General features: G+C 41.3%; 2 protein-coding genes across 4 annotated transcripts; one reads left to right on the top strand and one right to left on the bottom strand.

Annotated features, from left to right (window-relative positions):
• The first annotated feature begins 469 nt into the window (after positions 1 to 469).
• Positions 470 to 3392, top strand: LOC131694828 (zinc finger protein 568-like). Of its 3 annotated transcripts, none has more exons than XM_058983332.1 (4): positions 470 to 546; positions 634 to 889; positions 944 to 1431; positions 1492 to 3392. In XM_058983332.1, the coding sequence occupies exons 1-4, from the start codon at positions 496 to 498 to the stop codon at positions 3184 to 3186; spliced, it is 2490 nt and encodes an 829-aa protein (XP_058839315.1). In that variant the 5' UTR covers positions 470 to 495; the 3' UTR covers positions 3187 to 3392. The 3 variants fall into 3 exon arrangements, with proteins under 3 accessions (XP_058839315.1, XP_058839317.1, XP_058839316.1); XM_058983334.1 differs by having other exon boundaries at positions 529 to 546; positions 655 to 889; XM_058983333.1 differs by lacking the exon at positions 470 to 546 and adding an exon at positions 562 to 592 and having other exon boundaries at positions 655 to 889.
• A 6060-nt stretch (positions 3393 to 9452) lies between these two features.
• Positions 9453 to 11165, bottom strand: LOC131694829 (zinc finger protein 567-like). Its single transcript, XM_058983335.1, has 2 exons — positions 10378 to 11165; positions 9453 to 10324 (listed from the first exon to the last, which is right to left on the bottom strand). Exons 1-2 carry the CDS (start codon positions 11117 to 11119, stop codon positions 9573 to 9575), a joined length of 1494 nt encoding a protein of 497 aa, XP_058839318.1. The 5' UTR covers positions 11120 to 11165; the 3' UTR covers positions 9453 to 9572.
• Positions 11166 to 11366: the final 201 nt, after the last annotated feature.

The following is an 11366-nucleotide window of genomic DNA, read 5'->3' as shown; positions in this document are numbered from 1 at the left end:
GCTACCTGAAATTTAAATGATGCGAATTAAGCATATGTCCTGACAGTGAATAAAATATGCGCTGAATATCTTAAAATTCAGAAAACCACGGAACATTACCTGAGGTGACCGAGAATATAAATGATCATCGCAACCAAATGATAACGACATCATGACGCCACCTTCCGAATGCACCACAAGATTGGCAAGGCAATTCGTTTCTAATCAGCTGATTATTCTTTTAACGGTACTCCGGTCCGCTGGGTCCACGTCCGACAATATCGTTTGATTCGATCCAACATCAAACGAATCGGACTAATTGATAATCAAGCATTTATCCCAAAAAAGTTCAGCCAGAAATGAACCGGAATTCTGGCTGGTTTTAATGTGTATATTCCGACTCCAGTGACACAACCGTTTCTAATTAGAATCGGTTATGACACTGTAGCCGGAATACTAGGACCTTTTGACATGTTCGTCTAGGATATTATATTATTGTGCTGTCAAACTACAGTGATGTCGCTGTTGTTTGGTACTAACGATCATTTATATTCACTTTCATCCCGGGTATGGTTTCGTAGTTTTCGCACAACTTGCACTTAGTTGTTAAGTTGTAATAACTGTAAAGTACTCCCTTAACTCATTAAATTTCAGACCACATTCTCTGCAGAACAGTGTACAATGGCTCTCATGTGTTGTATCCCCATTTGTCGAAACGCCAAATCCGGTGTTGATCGAAGCGTTGGCTTTCATCCATTTCCGCCGGATTTAAAGTTGCGAAAAGTTTGGATGGAATTTGTTGGCGTTGACGTCTCCAAGTTTCGCTGGCGAGGAAAGTATATCTGCTCGGAGCACTTCCTGCACTCGGAGCTGATCGAGGAAAATGGAGCGACGAAACTATTAGAGGGAGGTGAGCTGGAGTTTTTTTTCTTCTGATGGAGTATTTAAACCGTATTTGTTTTAGCTGTTCCAATGGTATTCGTCCCCGATGGAGACGATGATGATGAATTTTTTGAACGTGAAGATGTTATGATCTCTAATGATTCAATTCAGCATGACGTTCCAAGTGGTACGGTGGAACAAGAGGAGGAATTACGATCGTTGTTCTGTCGTATTTGCCTCAGGAAGCGGTCCGACTTACTGCCGTTCAGCTCCAAACTACACAATGCTACGCTAACTGATATTATCTACACTATCGCTGGTCTTAAAATCAACACGGATGTACTAGTTCCCACAAAAATCTGTACTAGCTGTGTTGCTAAGCTTGATCTGGCATTTAATGTAAGAATTGAGCTGATACACAACAACAAGAAACTGAAAAGTCTACTCAGAAAACAGCAGTTGGTTTATCATTACAAGTTCTATGATAAAAATCGTTTCGAAACAAAAAGCGCGAATGAAGATTATCTAGATAACTTGATGACGACAGTGAAGAATGAAATGTCGATTTCGGTATTATTTGCTTGATAGATTTGCATTTGTAATTTCTTAATTATTCTTTTCGTTTTCTAGCCAATAAATGTTCAAGTCGTGAATCCTGTGCTCGGAAAACAAGTCAACATGGTTTGTTTTACAGATATAAAAAAGGAAAAGGGAGCCTCGATGGAGGTGGGTACCCAACCAGTAGCTAATGAAGAGACCATTGAGGAGGAATCTTTGTATGACGAAAATATTCTGGTTGAAACTGCATCAGACACAATGTCTGAAAAAGAAACGGCTGGAGAACCTATTCAGGAACCGCAGATAAAAAAGCAAGAACCCTTCGCTGAGCACGAAAATTCAGCTAATCGCTTGAAACAGCAAATTTCCGACTCGGATAATGAGAGTGAGCCCAACAAAAAACAGTTTGTCTTTTCTTGGAAAGAATTATATACACCGAAGAGTGCACCTAAGCCGAAACGTAGCTATGAATTTAAACCAAAACCAGTGCTTGTTCCTCATACATGCTACATATGTAAAATATCCCACAAAGATGCCGATGAGTTGGATACGCACATGGAGAAACACATTGGTCTTCTGCCATTTACATGCACGGAATGCAATACGGATGAATATCCTCAGGTGTTTAAATCGCTCTATGGTGTCAACAAGCACCTTCAGTCGCATCTTTATCCTTACAAGTGTGACTATTGCCCCGGTCGGTTCTCAAACGGTTATTACTATATGAAGCACGTTAACACTCACGAAGGTGCCGTAGGCGATGGCTTTACGTGTGACTCATGTGGGAAGCATTTTACTCAGAAACGGCCTTTTGCAATTCATTTGGCCAAGCATCGTGCCATGGCGGAGGGTACCTTTACCTGTGAATACTGCGGCAAAATGTTCAATAGTAAACCATTGCTTAAACGGCATCTTCGCATTCATACAGGTGAGAAGCCGTACGAGTGTAAAAAATGTGGCAGACGGTTCAACCACGAAGCAAACTTTCAGAACCATAAGCGTACACATACCGGAGAGCGGGCTCATCGTTGCACTGAGTGTGATAAAAGGTTTGTCTGCGGAACGGCGCTTCGCTATCATATGGCTGTTCACTTCCCGGACGATCCGCGATTCAGGATTCAGCCAACAGGTCAGCGCCCACGCTATTCCGAGACCGAATTTACGCTACGTTCATCAACTGACGTTAACCGTCTCAAAGAGTATGTATGCGATGTTGCGGGTTGTGGCTATGTGACCAACTTGTACCGGGCCTACTTCTACCATAAGAACGCACATCGGAAAAAATTTCAATGCGAAATTTGCGAGAAGCGATTCCCATTTAGATCGGGTCTCAATAAACACATCATGGTAGCGCACGAGAACAAACAAATTCCTAAAAACAAACCCTGTCCGTACTGTCCGAAAATGTTCAGCTGTCGACAGAAACTCAACATTCATATCGATGTGCACGAGAATAACCGAAAATACAAGTGTAGGTTTTGCGACAAGCGCTTTGTACAGAAGACAAACTGCATTTCACACGAAAAAATCCATACCGGTGAGCGGCCTCATGCGTGCCGATTCTGTCCAGCTGCGTTTATTTCGTCTTCGGGTAGGAAAAAGCACGAGAAAACCCACCCGGAAGCACAAGTTAAGGTAGAAGTTGATACCATTCAAAACGAGCTGCAAGAGGGCAACTCCGCAGTGGAAGTCCAAACTGTAGATTATTACGTTGAGATACCGCAGGATGAGGAGGCGGAAGATCTGGTGGAGTATGCTCCCTTGTAAAGGTGATAAGGTTCGTTCGAAGGTAATATTATTAATGTCGATTCTAAGTTTTACATGTACTAGTCTATTGAAAAAAGCTGAAGGTAATACTACCTTAACAGGCGAAGTGATTTTATTTACTTGAAACTTGTTCTACATCTTATTACCGGCTATGCTTAGTTTCTTAGAATATTACAATAATAATTATAATCTAGTGGAAGTTGTAAGCACTACTGTAATTAGTTTAACGATTGACCGATTTGAAGATTACCTTTTCGGACGGTGCCGGTGGTTGGGTGGTAAGTGTGGTAGTCCAGATAGTGGAGTCACCTCTCCGGCGTCGGTAAAGAAGATGTAAAATCCAACTTCTATACTTACTAACAAATATCTCCTCCTCCCGTGATACTTGTGGAGTGCGCAGTAGTATATAGTAGTACCTCTAGCAAAAGCAAGTATCGGACTAACATTCCTTCCCTTTCCTTCCGCGATCTACGTTCGGGCCTGGCCGGCGCCGGTATTAATCAATAAAACACTTTAGGATTACGAGAAGTTGCATATTGAAAGATGTTTCGTTACTCCCAAGCATAATTATCTACTTATTCTCTGTGCAACTTCAGCTAGTCCAGATCGATAACGGAGTAGAAGCCAGCGGTGGTCGCACAAGCTCAAGCTGATCGATTTGAAGATTAACTTTGCGATATTTTAACCCTTTAATGCATACTGTTGCCATTTGGCAACATACCGAATTCTGTGATATAAAGCCTCAATAAGAGGTTGCATCCATACCGAAAAATCAGTGCCAAAGAAAAATTAAATTCATGCATTTAAGGGTTAAGTATCTGTACGTAGATTTGTATTTATGTATTTAGCGGTATTATTGGTGTAGAATGGCTCTGATCTGCATTTCTGCCGTAACCAAAAATGCGTTTCTCGACCCAAGTAATAAAAAGGTCATATTAAGGAAGAAAGAAGAGTATCTCTTTGTTTACTTTCTCTTCCCTGAATTACTTGGTCGCCTTTTCGATTTTCACTAAACATTTTGTATAATAAGCTAGTAAAACCTTGTGTGGATGAATAGAGAACAGTGTCTAGTTATGTAAGGCATGCAAGTGGACCTAGTCCACACCATCGGAGATGTCTAAGAGAGGGCATGTCTTTGGCACGCAGGTAGCCTATTTTAGGCTACCAGTTGCGGAAGCCAAAAAGTTCATCGAGAGAGGGAAGCTGAAGATCGGCTGGTCAGTATGCCCAGTAAGCATACCCCAGCCGCTTTCAATGGACAGGTGCTATCGGTGCCTAGAGTCCGGCCATAAGTCCTACGACTTCAAGGGTCCAGACAAAAGTAAGTTGTGTCGTCGTTGTGGTGAGGAGGGACACAAGGCACAGGCATGCGATAGGGTACCAAAATGCCTTATCTGCGCCAGTAAGAAGCAAGACCGTCACCATGTTATGGGTGGACCTTCGTATCCCTTCGGTGAGGCCAGTAAGAAGAAACCGTGCAAGTAACACAGCTGAATCTTAACCACTGTGTATCTGCTCAGCAGCTGCTGTGGCAGTCGGTCTCGGAGGCGAGGACAGATGTCGCCCTCCTATCCGACCCGTACAACGTCCCTGTCGATACCGGCAATTGGGTGGCGGGCGGGTCTAGGATGGCGGCAATTTGTACAACGGGACGGTTCCCGGTCCAAGAGGTAGTACATTTCTCTGCGGAGCGTATCGCGATTGCCAATATCAATGGTGAACAGTTCAACCAGATGATCGACAGGCTCTGGACAGCCACTGCGAGTAGTTCTTCATTCGTCACCGGAACCACCATTTCGGCCGTGTCCGCACTGTCTCGTAGTGCAGGTGGCCAGGGGCTTGTGGCTCGAGACGGAAAGAGTACTTCGATAATCGTCGCCAACCGATCTGGAGAGCGTTCTGGGGGTGATCACTGGTCTTGGCCATCACGATTCTGTAGGCGTCACCCCACGGATTCGCGTTGGCACTCTCACACAGGGCCAATTTCGCAGTTCGAAACACTTCACGGCGGTTCTCTCTTGCATCCTCGGTGCGGGCTCTTTGCATCCTACGTCTAGCTCTGAAGCAGGCTGATCGTCGAGCTGCAATCTCGGCACTCCACCAGTATACCGGGCATCTGCCGTTTCTTGGCAAGGTTTTCCTCGGCATGGTGGCGTCGCACGCACGTAGTAGAACGGCTACCAGCGCATCCCCGCCTAGACTGTCGGTGTTGGCCTCCAGTCCCAGGGCCGCGGTGAAAGCTTCGTGTCGAAGTGATTGGACTTCGCCCTGCGTACCTGACAGGGATCTCCCGCCCTCGGATGTTGCACACTGACTCTTAAGACATAGGAAGTGACGCAGTGTACTAGTGACGTCGATCCGAGTGACAGTTGCCTGCCACCGATAAGCTCTGTGGCACTTTACGTTTGGAATTACCAGTGTCTTAAACATTTTCGTTTTTGACAGTGCATTACACCAGTGTAGTCGGTGCTACACTCATTCAAACTTGGGTGTAATCAGTCTATCTCTTTCTTTGCACTCCACCGGTGTAGCACCAAGGAAAAACGAAAACGCCAATAAATTAGCAATTTCCGATAAAAATCATTGCTATCATCAATTGCAACAATAATTTTTTGACATTAAAAATGTCTTACTCCACTATCTGGGGCTAGGTGTCATTCTAAAATCTAAACTATCTCCCATGTAACGAAACTATGTAAGGTTTGCACGCTTATAACTCCGATATTACTAGATGGATTTTAATCATTCATACACCAACCGATTCAGAAACACCTAACTTAAATATTGGTAATAATTTAATATCTCCCCAATAAAAGTAGTCTTTTGGAAATTGGTAAAATTAAAAAGTTCACAAAAAACGGGAAAAATACCATTCGTGAGGCAGATTTCTCAGACACAGCCGTCAAAAGAGGGCAGCTTAGTTGCTCAATGAAACACGAAAAGTCATAAATAGAAGCAACGCATGTCCGTTTAAATCAGTTGTTGCTCTTATCCCACACGAGCAACGTCGTCTCCGGGCGATGCAATAAGCGCTATCGATTTTCGGTAACGTTGGCATTTGCACACACTCGCACCTAAGTGACTAAACCATATAGGGTGATGAGCCTATTTTGGCACCATTATGGAGAGGGTCGCACTATTTTTTGAACAACTTAAAAAGAAGCCATATTACCTATAACCTTTTTCAGAATAAAGTATCAGTGTACTGTTTCTTAAACATCTGTATAATGCTTATTTGGCAGAATTGTCTCAATTTTCAGCATAAATGAAAATAAATGTTCTATTCTGTGCATCTATTCCCACCTGAACGTTCCAATTATCGCCTCATGGGTGTGCCGATTTCCACCTCATCGAAAAACAATCTAGTTGAAACGCAATGCCTCATATTTCATTTGCGTCGATTCTAACTAGGTATCCAGATCATGGACGCCAGCGCGTGATTTGTAAAACGAATTATTCTGCTTTTTTCAGCCGATCAAAACAAACGTAAACATTACGCACACGAAAGAAACTCATCAGCTGTTAGTAGAAGAGCGCCCAGAACTGCGCATGCAGGAAATAACCATGCGAAAGTTAACAACTGGAATATAAAGTTCACATCACACATTACTTCCTCCCGATCCAAATTGTATGTGCAGATGAAAATAAAATATCTGCGATCAACAATTAGTTGAATAACTTGAAATAATTGATTTCTTATACCTGAAATTGCATAACATTATGTTTTCAAGTTCATGTTTTGGTTTGGCCGCACTGGTGATTCTTTTCTGTATGATGGATGCAAAAAGTTGGTTTTGATTGTGGTAGTGTATCAGCAAAACATGCCAATAATAGGAACCCCCGTATTTAGTTTTATCCTATTATAACACTAGGCCTATTCTAGTGTTTGACGAGTGCTTTTAAAGTGAAATAATCGTAAAAAGGTTCTCCAGCTAAAATAAAGGTATGTATCAGTGCAATATTTAATATATTTGTGCCGGAATAACGAGATATGAGGCGGTAAAGGCTGGCTCGAAAGTGTTTATTTTGCTAAGCGCCGTTGCGTCCTGTTTCGGTTCACTACGCGAGTGAGGCGGATTAGCAGATATTTCAATAAGGTGATTTTGTTTTAATTAAAAGTTGGATTTAGTGGATAGTTCTGAATACGTATGTGCACAACAAATAAAGAATATAACTTGAGCTTTTTTTGCACACCTGTTTTAGCCAAATCGATATTGTCATTATCTCATATGCTTGGTTCGAAACCAAGGGGTACGAAATAGGGTCACAATATCACCCTACGGTTAGTTTATAAATAGAGGTGACGCGTACCCGTTTGAATCAGTTTTTGTTCTTATGTCGAACGGGTAAGATCATGGCTGCAGCGTCTGGGCACTACAATAAGCGGTAGACGCTATGCATTTTCGGCAGCGGTGGCCGTGTGCGGATTTGTCGGGTACCAGCATGGTGTCACAGAATGATTTGCAAAGTGGGTGGGCGGGGTGGTTTGGATTTAATTCAATACGGTGTGTGCTGCTTAAGAGTGTTGCGTTTGAAAAAAAATATATTTTTATGCATGCGTGTGCGTTGTAACTTGTTAATCCATGTTTACGGCGCTTTGTAGCTGCGTAGGGTAAAGAGCCAATTGGTTTTCATGTTTCATATTTCGGTTATATGTTTTTATCTTACAACGTGCTTCTGTAGTTATTGCACTGTTCAGCAGCGTAGTATTTTATATAGGAGAGTACACTCAGGTTTTTTACGCGGATTTTGAAATTTACGCGGTTTTCATTTACACGGCCTGTATCCGCTGCGTGAAAAATCTGAGTGTAATTGCATCGGAAACAATCACATTCCCAGCAGAACTTTTTGTTTTCTAATTTCAAACACTTTTGTTTCGTACTGCACACAACGGAAAATTTTAAAACAGAACTTACCGTCCCAGCAGCAGTTGAAGCGGGTGTTCTTTTTCGATTCAAATTCAAGCCATGTCTTAAGCGTTACTGGACTTAAAATTGTTTTCCCAGTTTAACCAGTCAGAATATCTGTCCTACCCTATGTATTTAAAACACAGTTCTAATTGCGTTTTAAGGTATACAACAAATACGGTTGGGTATACTAATTTAAATTTTAAAATAAATCTGTTTTAAATTATGAAACAAACCGCTGTACTGAAGATATAATTATGTCAGTCCTATTACCACATAAAACACCTATATAACATAAAACGCTGCAGAATTGGTTTAATAATACAATGTTTACACTACAGAGTTATAACACGTTTTAATAATTAGCAACAAGAAAAATGTCACCAAGATAGCATAAAAACCCGTTTTAACTGGTAGTGCGAACGTTGCATAACAATGTAATTTATCAAATAATTTCATTTTTCCACCACTAATCGATCAAGAAATACTTACACTTAAGATTGTTTACTTAAGTTCATTAGTACATTATTGAAAATTTAATGGAAAATGAAATTTCATATTTTATGGAGAATCTGTATATTTCCGTTGGCGGGCGTGGGTTTCCTCATCACAGCTCTCAATATGGAACTTTTCTTTTGAATATATTTTCTGGACAGACCAGCCTATTTTTACTAGATGGATCAGCCAAATAATGCCAATCACCTAGTGAGATACTTGATTAATTAATAGATTACCGTTAAAAGACCTTCAATAAATTATGTTTTAATGGGGAGGGTATATAGCAAATTGTAACATATGAAAACAGGCGAGTGAACAAGAACGTGTGTCGATATGTGTGATAGATAAAAAAGCTATATTTTTAATGTCACCGTGGTCGTGTCCTGTACACAACCCTTTAATTTTTTATAGTCAGTTTTTAAAATTCATTTAGGTTTGCGTATAATTCCATCTGAAAAAATGACAACTACGAAAGCATATTGTTGTATATCCCGAGATAAACTAGCGTTTCTGCTATATGTGACTCACATGAGTGCGAACGAAACAAAAATAAATGTCAAATCGTTTTTTCGCTTGCACTAATGCAAAGTGAACATGCGCGTAATTCGGCGCAGAGCTTCGTGGCGCCTGGCTGAAATATCGCGGTGTGGATTTTAGAAAAGATTCACAATATTAATTAAACGAATTGTGTGAGCAATAGAGATGAAAAGTCACCAGTTATGGCTAAACACCCAATACATTGAATTAGAAATGTAATGTAAACTAAACAATATAATCAAATACAAAATTAAACACAAGAAAAAAATAAAGGGATTTAATATATGTCAAAAACTTATTGAATTAATACAACATTCTCCCCAATAAGAGTTCAACTAGAAAAATAGCTATATTCACAATATCTGAATTCATTTTTAAATAATTCTAACATCTAACACTAACAATGATTCATTGTTTTTTGTCATCACCGTGGCACTTTATCCGCTAGGTCTCAACGTCTATTTCACCAATGTAACCATCACCTTCACAAAGGTGCTTCACGCACCCGATCACGTTGATTTCCTCAGATTCGTTTCTGAAATGACAAAGTTTCTCGTGCTTATTCCTGTTCGATGAAGTGATGAATTTTGCTGGACAAATTCGACACACAGATGGCCGTTCGCCGGTATGTGTTCTCTCGTGTACCACACAATTTATCTTCTGGATAAAAGTCTTTTCGCAAAAGCTACACTTGAACCTGCGGTTATTTTCGTGGACGTCAATATGCAGTCGCAAATGACGTTTGTTGCTAAAGCACTTGCTACAGTAAGGACAGGGAAGGTTCTTCTCCGGAACAATACCTTCGTGAATTATTGCAGTATGTCTCGCAAGTATACTTTTAGAGCCGAATTTTTTCTGACAAATCGCACACTGGTGTCTGGCCATGTGTTTGTTGCGATGGTCGCTGTAAGCAACGTATACGCTCGAAACGAAACTGCAGCCTTCAACCGGACAAGCGTAGAACTTCGGATTCTTCAATTTACCGTCATTGAACCTCTGATTTTGAACTCGATATTGTGGATCGTTCGGAAAATGGTCAGCCATATGGTAACGGAGTGCTGTTGCGTTGACGAAATTTTTACCACACTCACTGCAGATGTAAGCCTTTTCTCCGATGTGAAGTCGTTTGTGGTTCTGGAAATTGGCCTCGTGGTTGAATCTTCTACCACATTTCTTACATTCAAAAGGCTGTTCCCCTGAAGGAATAAATCTGGTAAATTATGCTTAACTGCAAGAAACTTTCACTTACCTGTGTGAATTCTTACGTGCCTTCTAAGTAATCCACCATCTCGAAATATTTTGCCGCAGTTTTCACACTTATATTTGGCACTGTCAATTATCCTGTGATCCGCCATGTGTTTAAGGAATGGTCGTTTCGCTGCAAAATACCGCCCACAAATATTGCAAGTAGACCCATCCCTGCCAGTCTCGTGTTTTTCTTCCAAATGTGTTGTATAACTAGCCTTTGTGTAAAACCGTAAAGGACAGTGCTCACACAGAAATGGGTAGAGGTGCGATCGAAGGTGCCTATTGAGCGAAATCAGCGTTCTAAACACTTGCGGGTGCGCTTCCGTGTTGCACTGCTCGCATGTGTATGGTAGAATGCTGACGTGCTCTTCGAAGTGTGATTCCAGCGCATTACCATCTTCGTAGGAACTGTTACATATATAGCAGGTATTTGGTATAAGCTCTGGTTTAGGTAACTCTGGAATATTTCTACGCTTTTTGGGAATGATTTTTGGCTTGTAGAGTTCTTTCCAAGAAAACACGTATCGTTTTGGAGCTGAGCTGCGTTCATCTTCTGAATCGGAAGTGAACTCCTGCTTCAAATCGAAAGAATTATCGCATTGCACGAATGCAACGCTTTCTTCGGTAGATTCTTTTATGATCTGTTCCTTTGAATCAATTGTTGCTTGTTCTTCTTGATCGTTCTCCAAATGTTCCTCTTGCATGGGCTCATTAATACATTCCAACTCTTCATTAGAGGGCATGGAAACAATTGCAGTTGATTGTTCTTGTGCGTGAACTTTTTCGATTAATTCACCGCCGTGAATTCCCCCCTACAGTAAGTTGACCCACCAAGCGAAGACACCAACCACAAAGCGGAGAAAAATACCCACGACAATGCGCCACCTAGCGGTGAACACTGCAACCACCGCGGAAATGCCCCCTACACCTAAGGATGGTATGCACTAAAATTTTAATATAATTGTATTTAATAATTATTGAATAATCTGA

Source organism: Topomyia yanbarensis, unplaced genomic scaffold (assembly GCF_030247195.1).
Source record: "Topomyia yanbarensis strain Yona2022 unplaced genomic scaffold, ASM3024719v1 HiC_scaffold_165, whole genome shotgun sequence".
In the NCBI taxonomy this organism is placed as follows: domain Eukaryota; kingdom Metazoa; phylum Arthropoda; class Insecta; order Diptera; family Culicidae; genus Topomyia; species Topomyia yanbarensis.
This window is presented reverse-complemented; position numbering and strand designations above follow the sequence as displayed.